This window comes from Chlamydotis macqueenii, chromosome 12 (assembly GCF_036417535.1).
Source record: "Chlamydotis macqueenii isolate bChlMac1 chromosome 12, bChlMac1.mat, whole genome shotgun sequence".
NCBI classification, from domain to species: Eukaryota; Metazoa; Chordata; class Aves; order Otidiformes; family Otididae; genus Chlamydotis; species Chlamydotis macqueenii.
The window spans coordinates 10,886,452-10,904,431 of record NC_141567.1 but is presented as its reverse complement, the minus strand read 5'-3'; the positions used below and the strand labels follow the sequence as shown (position 1 = coordinate 10,904,431).

At 39.3% G+C, this 17,980-nt stretch overlaps 1 protein-coding gene across 2 annotated transcripts in view; it reads left to right on the top strand.

Moving 5' to 3' along the window:
- PDE8A (phosphodiesterase 8A) overlaps nucleotides 1-17,980 on the top strand; it is a 131,792-nt gene that overhangs the window by 82,862 nt on the left and 30,950 nt on the right. For both annotated transcript variants that reach the window (XM_086757345.1, XM_086757344.1), the window contains exons 2-7: nucleotides 9,679-9,735; nucleotides 12,193-12,383; nucleotides 13,559-13,615; nucleotides 15,992-16,049; nucleotides 17,503-17,591; nucleotides 17,801-17,879. In XM_086757345.1, coding sequence (XP_086613471.1) covers nucleotides 9,679-9,735; nucleotides 12,193-12,383; nucleotides 13,559-13,615; nucleotides 15,992-16,049; nucleotides 17,503-17,591; nucleotides 17,801-17,879 — 531 coding nt within the window. The remainder of the gene's footprint in view (nucleotides 1-9,678; nucleotides 9,736-12,192; nucleotides 12,384-13,558; nucleotides 13,616-15,991; nucleotides 16,050-17,502; nucleotides 17,592-17,800; nucleotides 17,880-17,980) is intronic.

Sequence of the window (17,980 nt, the reverse complement as noted above, 5' to 3'; positions counted from 1 at the left end):
CTGCCTGCAAAATTAATACACCTGAGGCAGCAGTAGGCGAATGAGAAGTTGCTTTTCAGTTAGACAAAGATGTTGTTAAAGCTGAGGCTGTGTCTCCTTGTTTGGAGTGATGCAAACCCCAACATTTGTAATGCTTTGGTTTTGATGGCTGATGACCTGCAAGACTCAAAGACCAATTTCTTCTCTGTCATTTTGGCTGGCCTTTACATCTGAGTAGAGGTTATTTCTGCCAACAGATGAGAGAGGATAGCACACTGAAACTTTTATATTGATGCCGGCATACGAGGAGTTAGTTGGTCCCCAGAGCTTGTTTATAGCTCTCCTAGCCAGTGGAGTAGCCAGATTTGTGTCAGTTGAGGGGAAAAGGGGAGAGGAAATAAGTCTTTCAGCCTTCTGGGAGTTGCTAGATGCACCGTTTTTATGTGGCTGCCTTTAAAGCATTTCGTGAGAGAGAGTGTGGCTGATCCTGATTGCAGTGAGGAAAACAGGGCAGTCTCGGAGTTGTTGGAGTACAGGGGAACGACTGCTGAAACTCAGAGGTGTACTACCCACACCTACATGCTGTTCAGCTGCCCGCGAGGTAACGTCTCACAAAGGCAATCACAATCCTTGTTTGCAAGTAACCCCAGAATACCAAGGATGCCTGACTTTGGAGGACATTTGCTCTGAAGTGCAGGGTATTCTAGCTGACCCTTGAATTCTGTCAAAAGCAAATAAAACATGGAATTAGGTGCTAGTGCCTTAAAAGATGACCTCTTTTTTTTTTTTTTCTATGAAGCAATTCAGTTTCTGCATGTTGCACATTCTATTCCTGTTACCCTTAAGCTGGGCTCTCCAAAAAGATAAATACTTAAAAACTGCATTTGACTTTGAACAGCTGAAAATGTTCAGACTGCTTTTTTTTTTTTTTTTTTTTGGCATTGATAAAGGCATCCATTTCTGCAACCTATGTATAGAAAGCCATTATTATGGGGTTTAAAACATTCTTCTAAAGTACAAGCCAGATCATTTAAGCTGCTGTTTTTCTCTTAGCGCAGGGCATAACTACAAACGCTTTACAGCATGCCCTCACCACACAGAAATATTTGGCTATAGTTTAGTGAGCAGCCCAGGGATCTGATGTTGGGAGAGCTCACAGCCTCCAGACAAAGATCTGTTCATACGTGGCCTGAATTGGGATGTTCTTGAAAAAATTTCAGTCGTAAAGTGAGGACCTTAATGAAGACCCCAGTGAGCCATATCAAATGTTAGAATGGTGAAGACCTTGAACATTTTAAATTCAGTGCTGATTGGTCATAAAAGCATTTGGCAAAATGATGACCATGGGGCACAGACCAGTGTTAAGGGTATTCACATCTCCGGGGTTGCTGTGGAGCAATGATTCACATTTTTTCTCTTCTAAACAAACAGATGAAATTTCAAGCAGTATGTACTTGTGCATAGCATACAGGTCTAAAAGGGATCTCTGAATCAGGTAGATGCTGCTGCAAATTCAACTTGCTAGATTTGAATAGCTTTTCATGTGACAACTGTTTTCCATTCAACTTTGTGCTCTTTGGGTACAAAAAGTCAGTATGGATTAATGAGTAGATGGCTTTCTTTTTCTGACTTGTCTGTGATTTATTCTTTCTCTTTTTTTTGTGTGTGCAATTCATTGAGAGGGAGGACTCTTGTAGAAGTACATAGTGTGAGATTTGCATAATCACTTTGCTGGAGTTGTATCTGCTTACCTTAGAAACCTATGATAACACTGCCATTACCGAGTCATAATGTAAATTGTGTTTGATTTATCAGAAACTATCTTTTTGAATTCCAGAAATCAGTGGGTGTTTTCTAGATATGAGCTATTATCACATGGTCCCAGTATTTCCAGTGCCTGCTGCTGTTGGTTGGCCAAAAAGCAGAGGGACGCCTGCCGAAGAATGACAGGGCTCAGCACAGGGTCTGGTGAGCCTGGCTCTCTCCCATGGTGTCTCAGTTCCTCTGAATATAAAAGTGGAGACAGCAGCCATTGCCTCCCTTTGCAAATTTTGAGATCTGTGTAATAGTGCTGTAGGCATGCTAAGTGATAATGACATTTATTTTATCACTTAAATACGCTATCAAAAGCTAGAAAATTCCCCCAAATTGTTAGCTTGTCTGTGTAAAAGTTCTGACCTTTAACAATGGTAGGGGCTGCTGACTGCCTCTTTGTCCTGTCATTGTACAACATTACCACAGTGGGCCACTCGTCTGGGCCAGAGGCCACCGAGGCCTTACCACATTACAAATAATAATAAAAGTCACTTTGGGACAGCATCGTTAATTATTCCCAACAAAACGGAATGATTCACTTCTGCTAGTGCCGTGCTTGCAGCTTGATAACCAAAGTTTCCTATAATGAATAAGGGGAGAATTTATAAACAGGACAGAATGGGAGTTCTCAGTTGCGTCTAAAGTGTGCTAGAAGGCAGCGAGCCCGATTTCACAACAGTATTACTCCAGTTTTGTTCTAATTTAGCTTTCCTTACTGCAGTGGAATAATACTGAGGAAATGCAGTGGGGAATTAGGCCCAGAATACAAACAAACATATATAATAATGGTTGGCGTGTGTGGCGAGCTGAGCACAGAGCCAAAAATCAGCAGGGCCCTCCTCAGGCCCAGGAGAGGCCTGGTGAGACCTGGACAGCCGCAGCGTTCAGCACTGTGTCCTGGCACACCAGTGAAGCTGTCCCAGCCCCAGCTGGAGAGCTTCCTCAGGACCTGGGCTAACCCAAAACTTGCCTCCAGACTGAGCAGTGGAAGAGGGGCTGGATTTTAGGAGCAGTAAAGGTGTTGTCAGGAACTCGGGAATAAGAGCGTGGGCCTCGTGGCTGACGGGGCCAGCAGCCTGACTCGAGAGCTCTGGTAACTCATTACTCTCGATAAAGCTTTTCTTGTCACAAAACCTGCAAGCTGTCCAAATTCTGTCTTGCTAATGATGTGACTCAGAGGCCAGAGTTTGGCTCTCGAGCTAATTTGTGTAAAACTGCTTCACAACTGCTACTAAAACTTAAGAAATGGACTAAAAAAACAGAGGTTATGTTACCCCATTGCTTACCCTGACTGTTGTAATGGCAGCATCGCAGATAATTCTTCTAGGAACCAATTTAAAACAGAAAATAGATAAAACAAAAACGATACCAGAACAGAACCTCAGGTGATCTTCAGACCTTGAAATATAGATCTAAATCTCTATTGTTTTGTTGACAGAGATACATCAGTGGGAACCTGATTTAAATTAATGTAAATGCTAGATTTTATCAACGCAAGTTGCTCTGAGTCAGAATGCTACATTATGTAAATTACTGAGTCTGTGACATTTGTCTACATCTTTTATGAAACAGAAATAGGAAGAAGTATCACGGGCTGGAATTAAGAAATTTCATCCAGGTTGAGCAGCAGTTTTGGTAAATTTTAGTTGCCTTTCAGAACTCTTGTATTTGTATTTCAGCAAAGAATACACTGACTACATATGGCTTAGGGTCTTTGAGAGCTGGGCTTACCTTTGTCCTTGAATCTGTTGAGAAACCTTGGACGCTTTGTTCTCTCTTACTTTTTATTCGAACTCTTGTGGCCTCCAAACAGCAAAAGGAGTAGCTGCATGGGGCCAGGCTCCTGCTTCATTTACGCTGAAGTAAATCCAGCATATTCTCGTTGTATTTGGTGGAATTATTTGAATTTTCACTGTTGCTAACCAGGTCAGAATTCAGCCCATGGACTGTAAAATTTGTTTTATGCTCTTAACAGTTGTGTTTATTAGGAAGATCTGCTCAGCCATCACTGTATGTAACATGCACCAATGTTAAGTTTGTGAAAAAACAGTGCTGTCAAGGTCTGCAAGGAAGAATGTGAACAGTGATGTCAAGTGTGTAGCAGAAAGTGCATGGAAAATAGGAAGCTAAGTTTTAAATTCTCTGCTTAGGTAGATTTCCACTGAGAAGGAAATAGATAAATAACCATGGATTGGATTAGTATTCATATATATCAGAAAGTGGTAAAGATCGCAATAAAAGCAAACAAAAGAAAATATGAGTAGTGGAAACCTATAGCTGATCCTGAACATGGAGACTTTCTTGCCCAGAAATATTAGCCACACTGAGTCACAAAGCCCCTCTCTTGTTCAGATTGAAGGTGTGGCCTAGGTGGACTGGATCCTGGACTTTGTCATGCCAGTTTATACTGAGTGGGTTATTTCCTAGCTTTCAGCATCCAAGTGGATTTGTCTAAGGTTTCTGAGAAGAAGTGTTGTCACGCAGAATTCAAATTTCTGCCGTTAATAGATCCTGAATCAGTTGAAGTTTAAGGTGTAGTATAAACCTATGAGTTCATTTGAGCTTTCATTTTCTGGGGTGATAAATCCATGCTTAAAACAGCAGGTTAAGAAAAAGAGTATTTTTTCCTTTGTAAAATTCATCCCTTTGTTTTTCTTAGAATTATCAAAATTCTGTTTATGTTAACAGTCACAATACTCCTAGCATATCTTGATCAAGACTGTCAAATCTTACTGTAATCAGTCAACTCATGCTGATTTGTATCATATTCTTTACTGAAAGAGTGGTCAGGCGCTGGAACAGGCTGCCCAAGGAAGTGGCGGAGACACCATTCCTGGAGGTGTTCAAAGGACGTGTAGATGTGGCGCTTCAGGACATGGTTTAGTGGACATGGTGGTGTTGGGTTGACAGTTGGACTTGATCTTGGAGGTCTCTTCCAACTTTAAGATTCTATGATTCTATGATATTATAAGTCAGAGCCTTGAGCTTGAAGTCTTTATTTGAAGAGGCAAGTACTTAGTGTTAAACTACTAACAGAAATTATCTTCTCATTGTCTGCTTTCTGAACCTGGATGTTAGCTGTACAGCAGCAGTTTCCATCTGCAATCCATTCAGCAAAAGTTTATCACTTCTTTGTTCAAGTCAGTTGCAGGAAAAATAAGCTGTCACATCTCCTCCTGCAAACTCTAACCTGGAAAAGGCAAGAGCAGCGGGAGCAGAAACGCTTCCAGCTGCCCTTTAGGGAAGGATACTAGCAGGAGCTGGGGCTGTCCCTGGCGATTACATGTCCAGATGAAGAGTCATTCCTGTCAGCTACACAGCCCCATCTATGGCAGAAAGGAAGTGATGGAGCGGTTGCGGATTGTGGAGGAGGATTTCAGCTGAGCACTCGTGCTTCCCAGGATACCAGCAGCTCTGTGGCCCACTCACTTCTTGTGAGTGGATAGTGCTGCAGCAGCCCATGGTCCCGACTCTGGGAAGGATTACCTTGGGCTTTGCAGGGCTCTGCTTTAAAACATCCCACAAAAACTTCATAAAATGAATGACTTAAGAAAATCAACCTCCAGAAGGAATGTGTTTGCTCCTCCATAGCAAGCGTATTTCATGGGAGTTAATAGCCAAAGGATTTTTTTGGGGGCTGACTCTGCCCTTTTAGGAGGTTTGCTCTCCTCTCCAACTGGTAATGGTAAGAGAGGCATTTTGAAGAAAGCCAAGATATGAGACCTCTAGTAAATAGGAGACCTGTGGGCTGCTTTGATGTGTCCCACATGCCGACCAGACAGTTTATCACCATGGGGAGCCTGTGGATCAAGCTGGCTTTATTTCCACCCTTTATTCCTTTCTACATTTATTCATTGAGCAAGTTCATTTAAAGTTTTTCTAGCTGTCAGAAGGAAAAAAAAAAGCAACCCAGCAACCATAAACAGACCATTCCTGTAGATTCTGTTCTGGTAAAATGTGAAGAATGACTCATAGCGAGAAGTACTTTACCAGGTTATATCAGGTCAACATTGAGTTTGTTGTACTTTAATCAGATCAGTCACAGTTATTTGGGTCTGTCTTTTTAAAGCTTACTTCAGTTGTTTTTATTTACCAAACCTTCACTTTTCTCCGGACACAGGAAACATAAGGTATTTCTATCAGCAATTTCTACGTTTGCAGCTTAGCTGCTAGAACATGCAGATCACTTCCAGCGAGTGTTAAGCTGCACACTACAGTCAGTAGAAGATCTCCCCGTTGACAGCTATTGCGTGTGTGGCTCATGCCATTGCCTTGGGACGGATCTCACTTTGTGCCAGGGCCAGGCCTGGCTCGACAGCACAGAAAATACTGTCTTCAAATAAGAAAGGCAAATTTGAGGGAAAATAAGTGCAGCGGGTCGGAGAATGTAAAATGGCTGCAATTCTGTATGTAAGCATTTAACGTAGCCTGGAGTTGATTATCTGCCGTGTCTCTAAGCAGAGGGTGTAAACACTTGCTGCTGCAGTAACTGAGCTGCTGTCTGCAATTAAAGCTAACCAGTAGTTGCTGACCTGCAGCCTGCTGTTACAGGCATCTCTGACTCCCCAGACCTAGAGGATCCGAGCTGCAGCTATTGTGGAAGTTGCTGTAGCACAGATGAGCCAAAAAGTTTTCACAAGCTTGAGAATTAGTTATTGTTGCAAACTATTCCATCCTGTAGATGTCTTTGAGACCGTGAGCCCTGGGTGCCGCTCCTGGGATGGTTTGGGCTGCAATGAGAGCAGGCTGTGCTGTTAGAAATCTGCAGCAGGACCCCTTCCTACCATCTGTTTGGTTTGATTCCTGGCTCCAAGTTAGAGGCTGGCCTCTAAGGTTGTTTGGCTAAGGAAGGGTTTTCCAAAGACTTGCATTCAGTCGGGGTACTCAGAGTGTCCTGGACTCAGGTCTTGCCACAGTCACATATGCTGTACTTACGAAGTTTACGTCAACAGCTCTTTGGCAAGGGACCCAGCTCTGTCACAATTCATTCCAGGAACTCACAAGTAGTTCTACCTCTCTGTCTTCTCATACACTTTCTTACAGGTTTGTGCCAGCCTGGAGGGCTGTCACATGCGTAAGTCATGTCTGTCAATCTGAAAATGTACTTGGATTTTTGTTTTTCAAGTAGGAAAGGAACTTAAAGGACAAGTAGCAAAAGATATGAGTGAATAAAGATGTGTTTGTGTAGTTATTATACATGTGAGCTTTGGCTGGGTTTCGTTTTGTTACAAGCTTGTAGCATTAGAGGTTTTTTTAAAGCTCATTTAATTCACCAATGGTTGAGAGTTTCTGCTAATCCGTGCTGAAGCCTTGATTTTTGACACAGTACTTAATCAGCAGTTAGTACTACCAGCAGCACACAGAAAGTTGAAATGATTAGTCAAGTTATTTGAACAGATTTCAACAGGATTAAGAATTAACTGGAGTTCAACAAAATTTTCCATCTAAGATGGAGACCAGGATCTTTCTTCCTCTCAGGACAGCAAGTTAACATGTAACAAGACGGTTTATCTCATTTGGGCAGTGCTTGTAGCTGAAGTTTAAACCGTGCGTAGACAGGTATTTTCACTGTAGAAATAGCCACAGGTTTCTGGAAGAAACGTGTTTTTCAGACTCAGTCCTTTAAATACTTTGATGACTATCCATTTACAGCCTTTTAAAGAAGAAATAGGTGTCTGAAAAGCAATAACTGGCAATACTGAGTTTATCTTCTTTGTTAAAATTCTCCTTGGACTGAGACTGAGTCCAAGGGTGCGCTGGCCTGATAGATGGGGTTTTGCATACCCCAAACGCCAGTGAAGTTCAGCTCTGGTCTGACCCTCACGGCTCAGCCCGATCTCTTGGTGAAACTGAAAACACTTGCTGCTTTGTGCTGGCAGCTGGAGTGTACGAAATAAATGTTTCAAAATTTAATTTGAAGTGTGGTTGTGGTCAGAGAGGTGACTGTAGAAAGGTATCTCTTAATAGATATGTTCCCTCTGTTCCTTCAGGCATTTCTGCTGATTTTACTGATTCAGGACAAGTAGTTACTACTGTCAGCACTGCAAAACCAGTAACACTGGCGCAAAGAGCTGGATTCCCTCCTGCTACCTGCATTATCAGCACAAGTATTTGCTGTTTGCTAGTGCAGATTTTGAGTAATTGGATGATGGACCACAAGGGAGAACAGGGGGGTTGGACTAGATGACCTTTGAAGGTCCCTTCCAACCCCAACCATTCTATGATTCTATGATTTTTTTGCAACTGAAGAGAGATTTTTGGTCTTGAAATTAGAAAAAAACTGACTGGAAAGTATTTAAAATAAGCCAATCTGAACAGAATGACAAGGAGTAAATGTGAAACCCCTCCATGTTGTTTTAACATGAGCTTTTGGAGGCCCTCTTAAATAGCACAGGCAAACACTGGTTCCTAGCTTGTTTTTGCAGGCACTGTGTTGCCATTTTTCCTTGACTCATGTTTCTTGCTTGTTTAATGTTGCAGTGATGATTTACAAGTTGATAAATAAATAAAATCACACATGAGAAACTCTGAGGGCTGAGCAGTGGAGCAGTAAGGTCATAGAAGGAATAGAGTGTGTAATTCTAAAAGATTTTTCTGTGGACGTGTTGACGATTCTTTAAAATTACTTATTGGAAAAATTCTAGGCTGCAAAGCAATATATCTGATCTTCAAGTGTGGTTTTACTTTGAAAAACAATATGTAAAAATGTGACCTTTGTGCTCAACAGATCTTTTCTTTGTACATATGAAACCAGAGATGTCTTGTGTTTACTGTATTGCCAAAAATAGTTTTCTTCTGCTTTTTTACTCCAGTTACCTTTGAAGAGTCTATGTAACTCCAAGGACTATTGGTTGGACTCTGTTCCCCATTTTGAATTGGGAGCGTTGTTATTCCTGCTTTTTAGTTTTCATTTCTGAGACAAGAAGTTAAAAATACTTAAGTACATGAGAGTGCAGATACTTGCCTCGTGGGAATTCCCAAAGGACCTGACCTGTGTAATCCTGTTAGAGTCTCCCTCTGTATTTATGTGTTTAACTGCTTTAGAAAGTCCATCCCATACCAATTGAAGAGTTATTGATATTCAAGATTGATTAATGATTAATCATATCAAAGAGAACTGGTTGTGATAAACAGCACTTCTGGTCATTGACCTCCATTGCTTGGAGTGACGCATGAGAAGGAAGGATCCCAGCTCAGTTTCTGCATCCTAAGCTAAATTGTTTGCCTGTGTTACCCGAACAGAATCTAATGTGGGAATCACTGGCGTGCAGAAAGCATGACACATGACAGCATTTTTGCAGGGTTTTTCAAAGTGAATTCGCATGCTGAATGCATGCATCATCAAGTACAAATATCTGATTTCTGAAACCTTCCCTAGAGGGGCTGAGCGGGAAGGAGGGAATGCAGCAAAACGCCCTTGGAGAAATGAAATTAGTATGTTTTCGTAGCACTATTGGGCACCTGTTATATGTGAATTTCTAAGAACAGAGTTATGTATTTTTGCCTTTCTCCTGGAGATTTAATGCTTTTTTTTAACTTTAAAAACCTCAATTTTAAAACATTTCCATGTTTTGTGTAACAGCTGGAGTGATACAGAGGATACAGAAAAATAACAATCTGTCTAACAAACTTTCATGACTAATCCATGACTTTATGTTTAAAATGATAATAAAAAATGACTTGAAGAATAGCGTATTGATTTCTAACTGTGTTAATGCAACTTAGCATATAAATTTACAAAAGCAGAATAAGACCCTCATGAAGAAGCAGCCTCATAATGATCGCAACATCATTAAAATAAATAAGAAATGTCTTCTCTACCAGAGCTACTTTTTCTTCTTCTCTAGGTTTATATGTATTAATAAGATCCCTTGTTTCTTCTAGGCACCAGTAACAGAAGTGCAGTTTGGCCCTATGAGACTTCATCAAGATCAACTTCAGGTAATACAACAGTTCAAACTGAAATCTTAATTTCTAAAACATCACAGAAGTTAGCTTAAAATTTATGACTGGAGATCTTCATAGAGCATTTTTGTCAAGTGGTAATGTGCACCTAACAGATTTTTATCATGATATTTTATGTGATATCCTAAAAATTCTGTCTAACTCTTTTCTCCAAACATCTCTCAGCTCATAAAACTAGAGCTATCTGTAGTTCTTTCTGCTACCGGTTAGCTTGTAATCAATTTAGTGTGTGTCTTGTTTTGTATTTTACTAGTAGTCAATTCTTAATCAAAATCTCATCAAAATGATACTAAGCCACATGTCCCGTCAAGGTCTATTACACAAGCATTATTACTAGCATCAACCAAACTTCCAATATCATCACAAAAGATATGAAGTGAGCTTGGCAAAGTGTGGTTTTTTTTGTTATTCATTGTTGACTGGCATTAACTCATCCTCCTTTTTCTCTTCATTAATAAAGGCTGTATGTCAGTCATCCCCTTATTTTGTCTGGGAGGGGTATGAGATTTGTGGATACGTGACTTCTTTGGACTTCCTCTTTGGACTTCTCCTGTATCCCAAGGCGTACTGAACCATTAATAATCAAAGATGTTCCTCAGTCAGTAATTACAAAACTCCAGAGTGAAAGTAATCTCGACCTGATAATTTGAAAATATCTGTCTTAAGAACTGCAGTTCAGCATCTTCCTGAGCTATTGTCAGAACAGGCAGTATTATTATTAAGCATCAGATCTTAGGACAGCCTCATCCAGCTGTTCTCCAAATATAAATTGGAAACATTCCTACCTCCTTTATTGTTTTAAAAATTGTATTGCTTTTGTCCAGTCATGGGCCACTCTAAAATGCTACCAATTTATCCTGGTAGTATAGCTGGCAGGTGTGAGAGAAGGAGAAGTTAGACAACAGCACATTTGTGCCAGAGTCAATCGTACAACTCAGATCTGCCGACTTTCTTTGCTATTGCTGAAAATCATTCTTCCACTCTTAGAATGATATAAATTAACTTCACTAAATGTTGCCCAAACTATGACATTTTTTGTAAACAGTTTTGCAGGTTGCTATAAGAGGAATCTGAACTAAATGAGTACACAGTCCTTCGTTCTTACAAAAATATGCACTACATGGAAACGTTAAGATTTACTGGTAGACATTCCACCAACCTGGTCCAAAGTGTAACCAGCACTGGAATTCCTAAAATCACCCAGAAGATAAGTGGCAGTGGGATGTGGTGCGAGTTACACATGCTCCACATTATTATCTGTCCAAAGCAGATACCTAAGTGTGGTTTGATTGAATTACTGAAAGATGAGTGTCTTGGGACAATAGGCCAAATGCTGGTTTAGTTATGCGTCTTTCCCAAAAGGCTGCGTATACCGAGTCATCCACAAAATCAACACTAACATAGATCTATTGTCTGCCATTCTGTGTATTCGTTCAGGCAAAATAAGTTTTCTTTTACAAAATATTATCCTAACACAAAGCACAATCACCTCAGTGAGAGTCTTCCTTAGCAGACTTTCTTTATCTTCTGTACCGTATTCAATCCTAGAATTTGAAATACATTTTAGAAGGAATTGGGCGTTATCATATGCCCAATATGAATATGTAGGCATTGTATTGGTTGTAAAAAGGCTCAGAGAGATGAATGTTATTGGCAATTACACAGCAAGTTAGGACAGAGCAAGTACTGGCTCATAGATCTGACTTCCAGTTCTGGATTTCAACCACGATAATCTCGTTCTGTGTTACAAATCCCGTGGCAAGCTTTGCATAGGAGTCACATGAGGACATACTCCAGATACAGGGGTACTCCTTATGATTTCAGTCTTGCATGGGTTCATCTTGACTAGCCTGTCTGCAGTTTCCAGAAATCTCTCCAAGTGGGCTGCATCCGGTACTTTGGGGAACTAGAATGAAAAGGAAAGCACATTTTTCATCATGCCATTGAAGCACTGTTTCACATTGAAGCACTAATTCACATGAGGTGAAGCATGGCTTTTTTGTTTTGTTTTTTTTTCTGGAATATGATTGTGGCAAGAAAAATAAAACCCGAGAAAGCTGTTGTATGTGAGACAATTTCAGTGAAGATAAGTAGACTTACTGTTACTACATGTATGCTGTCTGAAACATAGGCATGTAGTCTCAACTGTTTGCCTAAGCTCTCTTTGTAGCTAAAGATGAGAGAGCCACTTCCCAAACGTGTTCATCCCATGTGGCTGTAAAGGGCTCTGGCAGACTATTTTATACACTTGAAACACCACTGTGTACAGACAATTATGAAAAGTAATAGTCTGTAGAAAGCAATTCTGTCAAAAACAATGGATTAAGCCTTGGCAGTGGCTTTAGAAAACGTATTAAGAACAGGCAAAAGTCACAGAATCTACTGTATATGTAAGACTTGTTTGTAACGATTCACTGTCTGTCTTTAACCCAGGTACTTTTAGTTTTTGCCAAAGAAGATAACCAGAGTAAGGGGTTCTATTGGGCATGTGAGAAAGCTGGATTTCAGTGTAATATTGTCAAGACACCTGAGTCTGCACTAGAATGTTTTCTTGAAAAACACCATGACATTATCATCATTGATCATAGACATTCCAGATACTTTGATGCAGAAGCATTATGCAGGTAAGCACCATTTCAGTGTAATTAATGCTTAACTATATAGTTAACACATCATCAAAAGTTTTATTTGCATTTATATGACTGTTTTATAAAATCTGTTGAATGTTGATTTTTTTTTTGGACAGATGTCCATTGGCAGCATCAAATATGTTACCTCAGTGTTTTACTTCTGATAGCTGCAGCATTTTTGGTTGTGTGCTGGGATATCTGAAGCTCGATCTAGTTTGGAGCCACAGTGTACAAATTTCTTGCCATAGTGAACTGTGTTGGGTTTTTTCTTTTTATTTTTTTTTTCAAATACCTGGTTCCTTGTTTGCACATTACATTAACTGCAAAGTTCGCATGTGCCACCAAGCAATTTAATGAATATGTTCACTTCATTAGTGTTCTGAATTTTTTGAAACATCACTTGCTGTTGAGTAACTCCAGATGCAAATAGGCAATGTTTTGTGTGCACATTTCCATACCTACAGCATTTGAAAATCTGTTATGAAGAGCAAAATTGCAAACTCATTCCAAAAATACTTTCACAAACTGCTGCAAAGTATGGAAAAAGGGGAAAATGATTTGCCTTTCTGAGTCTCTCCACAGAGACTTGACAGGCAGTGGTGCCTTGCTTCAGTGACTTTCCAGTGAAATACCCCTTGGGAATGTGTCTAGACTGAGTAACAGTCTGTGGGGTGAGGGTGGTGAAGTTAGATTACGTACTCTGGGTGAGCGTGGTGGGTTCAGGGCACTGGGACAGAGGCTCTTCTTGCTGAACTAGAGTAACTAGATAAGATCTTTGTCAGGCAAAGACTAGGTATCAGTGCAGTTCCCCTTGTTACGTTTTTACCACTCTGTTCCAGAATAAAGTAAAACACTTCAAATGAGTGAGGCCAAATCCTTCAAACAAATCCATTATGTGCTGTTTCAGAGGGGAGAATTTTTGCTCTTCACCCACTGAGAATATTTGAGGTTTAGATTAATCTAATCTGTGTCTTTCTTTCATGGCGTCTCAGGCATTGCTAAATTTATTCCTCTTTCTTAGTGGACCAGCAGGCTCAGAATTTTATTTTTGTTTTGTTGTTAAGCCATTTAAAAGAGACAAGATAAGTACTGTGTGAAGATTCTGTAAAGTTATGTTTTCTGAAATGTGAACTTTAAAAAATGTTAAATGATTTGCTTTTTATTTAAAGGTCTATCAGAACAACGAAACCCTCAGAAAATACAGTCATTATTGGTGTAGTACGAAGGTAAATACTCTACTTTCACATGTGATCAACAAAATTTAAATCTTAAAAGTAAATACTACATTAAAGAACTTGAATTAGAACTTCTTACAGTGCTAGTGATAGTGTATTACACCATACAGAGTTTTGGTCATCCTTGAACACAGGATTGGGACAGAATTCTTCATTTCCAGTTTTTACTAAAGAGGTCTCACTTTGGGTTTTGTCTGGCTTGTTTATTCCCCTCTCGTGATCACTGCAGGCTTTAGGAGTGTGTTTCAAACAACTTCTGCAACATCATGTACAGAACTATGGAACTGCCTTGTAGATCTATATTTTGGTATTGATAAAAAAAAAAAAACAAACCAGTTTGAACGTTTCTTGATCTGTCTTTCAGTCTGATTAATCCCAGCACAAACAGGAGATCTGTTGAGTTACAAACAAAGGTGCAGAACAATCTTATCAGTAGAAAGTAGCATCTGACTACAGAAGCTTTAAAAGTAAAATAGACTATATTATGACATCTGTTCTGTTTTTTGCTAAACTACGATGCATCTCAGTAAAGCAGTGCATGTGGGTTTTTTTCCCTCCTTCTCCCTCTGAACACATTACTTATATATCATAAAATAATATAAAAATAACAAATACAATATATTTAATCTGAAATTAAATAAATTGAAGATATTTTCCTCATAGTACAATTTTGGGAATATCCATTTCTCAGAAAACATTTATTCTGAAAACCAATTCTGAAGTGTTGAAATTTCCCATTAAAAATCCTATTTTCCGCCACAATCTCTAGCAAACAAAAGACCCTAATTAAACATTTCAAGGGATTCCATTCTGAATATAATCTTCAATGTTTTTATGTCAGGAAGTCTTCTGACTTTGGTAACCATTGCTTCGACAGACTGAATTGTCTCTCATCAATTAGCACAAAAGAAAAGAGGCGGGGAAAAAAGAGCAAAAGAGCAAACGGTAACTCAAGGGCTGCTTCATGTAGACCAGAGAGAAAGACACCTGTGGTTCTGTGGGCTAGCAGTTCCTTTCAAAAGTGAGGAGAGCTTGGAAACTGGGCTTGCTGACTCACAATTAGGAAGTTGCTCAAAAGGGGCTTTTCCCTGCAATTCATTTTTGTCTTTTCAAAGTGTTCGCATTGTGTGTTGAGACAAGATAATAGCCTACTGTAGTGGCAGTATCTCAGAAGTCTGAGTTCTCCAGCTTTTCAGATGTGTCTAGTATCCCAGTCTACTGAAAAGTTCAGATGTGAGTTTGCCTTCCACCAGGACTGAGCTGACTGTGTCAAGTTCCCATGTGCTAAACACAAGTGTTCTTGAGTTGCCATTTAGAATTTCACAGACAGAACTTTTGCACATTTCTTTTCTTGCTGCAAGAAAGATATTTGTGAAAAAGCTTGAGATATAGCCAGTAGCATATGGAGGGTCTTCTTAATTTTCATGCAGTTCAGTTCATTGTTTTTTGTTTTGTTTTGTTTTTATTTTCCCCCAGCAGAATGCCTCTCCTCTTTCTTTGTGCTTCTCAGAGGCAGCGTTACCAGGTAGCTGCCATAGGAATGGAGAGATTTTTCTGACAGCTGCCGTTCTCTCTCTGCTTATTCTTGGGCAAACCTTGTACTTTAGTGGGCATTATTGTCTTCATGCATAAGAAACAAGTGCACGGAAAACAAAAAGAAGACGTGCCATAAGATCCAAATTTTCATATATAAATAAAAGCTATTGTGCCATCTGCTAAACTTGACCAACTTCCATCTGCTCATTTTTAGAAACTTAACATAATGGCCTTTGTTCTAGATTCCAGCCATACGTTCATATATGTTGGAATGTCCTTTAACAGTTCGTATAGCCAATTTTTTCAAAATGATGTAGATATCTCATTTTAGGAGTATGTCATCCCAAAGTGATCTACTAGAATACACTGGGTAGGCAACACTAAAAAAATCCATCCTCATTCAGGCATCTTGAGTTGCTCATCTAAGATCTGGCACACTCGGGTAACAAGTAATTTCTTGAAACTTTGGCCATGTGCACTTTCAAGTGCATCTTTGACTAGGGACAGCATAAACAATGAAGAATCCAGTACCAAAAAAGAAGGAATAGTCCAACAATCTAGCTAATTAATTTGTTTTCTTGAAGCATTTTTTTTTTGTGATGTAAGCAGCTCATTACATGCAAAAAGGAAAATAACATTTTGCCTTATCCATGCCAAAGATGAAAGCTTACAAAAACCACAAAAAATATGTTTCGTTCCTAGATCCTATAAGGATCTAGCCGTATTAGCCTCTAGTGTGACATCTGGGGTACAGGTATGTCAATGGCTTGTGAAATTGCATATCAGTTGGTTACAGAAATAGTCTCTGACTTTATCATCCTTCTTCAAAAGGCAAGCTGATCGTGAAGAGTCATCAATATTGCCCTTGATCTCTGCTGGCTTCACAAGGGTATGTATGTTTTATATTCTGTTCCGTTGCTCTGACATTTGAAAATTGTCATGCAAGAAACTATCCAGAAGTTTGGCTGTCTGTGACCGTTTGTGTCAGTAATCCAACCTGTAAATCTTGTTCATGCTGCTCAACTGCTGTCCCAGTTCTGAACTACTGTACACCAGTAGCAAGAGAATAATGCTGACTAAGTAGGTGGGCATTCTCAGGAATACAAGAAGTGGTGCTGAGACTTTTCTGCTTTATATACTTATTTCAGAATAAGTACATGGTGCTCTGCTTGAAAAGTTGGGATTGACAAAATTGGCTAGTGACTGTGGCAGAGCCAGAGAGCAGCTTGCAATGAACAACAGAATGCGCTGTGGGAAATCTCTCCTATCAAATGCCAACTCACATCTATAAACAGGCTTCAGACACTGTCAAGTGCTATTATCTATCGTTTGGAGGCACCTGAAAAGTATTAAATCGAATCTGTTCCTTGGCAACTATTCCAATTAAGCAGGAAAGGTGCTTATTAGTGTGTCAGTTAAGTGGATTCTTCATTGCATTAAGCTGACAATGGAACAAAAATGTGCATGATTTATAGTGATTCAGAGTATTCAGGTGCATGCTCACCAGATTTTTTGTTATCCCATCACAATCCATTTGCACCTATTTGCTTATTTGTAGTAAAGTCCTAGTACAGGAAATGCTAGAGCCTGAAAATGACAGTACTTATATGTACAGAATCATTCCAGTGGGCACATAAGTAATCCGACACAGGTTCTGAATTATTTATGGGTCAGAGCCTTGGAGATGGTAGTGGCAAAGCGTAGAAAATTTTGTTTAGCAGCCTTGATGTGGTGGCTTACCTTTGGTGATCAGTCCTCCCTCCCAAACGATCAATGTCTGTGGCAGTTTAGCATGAACAAAAACTGAACATTCAGGCTCATACCTAGTAAATATGAGACGTTTTAAAAAAAATATCAAAGAGACTGAGGTCATTGCTATACAAGCACCCAAATGAAGAATTGTATCCAGTGGCAGGAAGTATTGCTTTGTTCTATGTGTACAATTTGGGGTTTTAGCAGTTGGAAACTCATAATAATCTCAGATTTTGATGACTTAAGACACAACATTTTTTTCACTGTTATTTTAAATAAGGAGCATGAAAGCATGTAACTTCATTAAAAGTAGATTGTTTTATATATTGATCACACTGACAGTCACAGAGAATAAACAGATTGGTTGAACCTCATTGCCATGAGTATGTGTAAACTTTTAAAAATGCAGTAACCTGAAGAATTTTACTAGTCCCAAAAAGTGATCATCTCATGTTGCTTGTGTTACAACATGTTCATTTTAGGCATACCTACTCCTTTTTAGTTCTTTATCAAGCAAAATAAAACAGAGCTTTGTACCTTTGAGTACAGAAATGTTTATTAATGAAATATTTCTAACCTTTTATTTGCAGAGATATGTAGAAAATTCTAATTTTATGGCCTGTTACAATGAGTTGATTCAGCTGGCATTTGGAGAGGTGCGGGCACAATTCAAACTAAGGTAATTTTACCAAAAACATAATCAACAAAAAAAGCAATTGAGCCACATCCTTAAAAGAGTAGTTAATTATAGAATATCAATTAGATGAAGAAAATATGTTGATTATTAAAGTACATCTTTATTCAGTATGGAGGTGCAATACGTTATTGTCATATACAATAAGAATTAAGTGGATCAAACTTAATCAGATGCCTTTTTTTTGTCTCCAGGGCATGTAATTCATTATTTACAGCATTAGAGAAAAGTCAAGAAGCCATTGAGATCACAAGTGAAGACCGTGTAATACAGGTTCGTACCAGTTATTTTTGTAAGGACAGAAAATTGCTCTGTGGACTGACTGTTTTTTATTTCATCCATGACTGCATTTACTCTTTCTTATAGTACAAGAA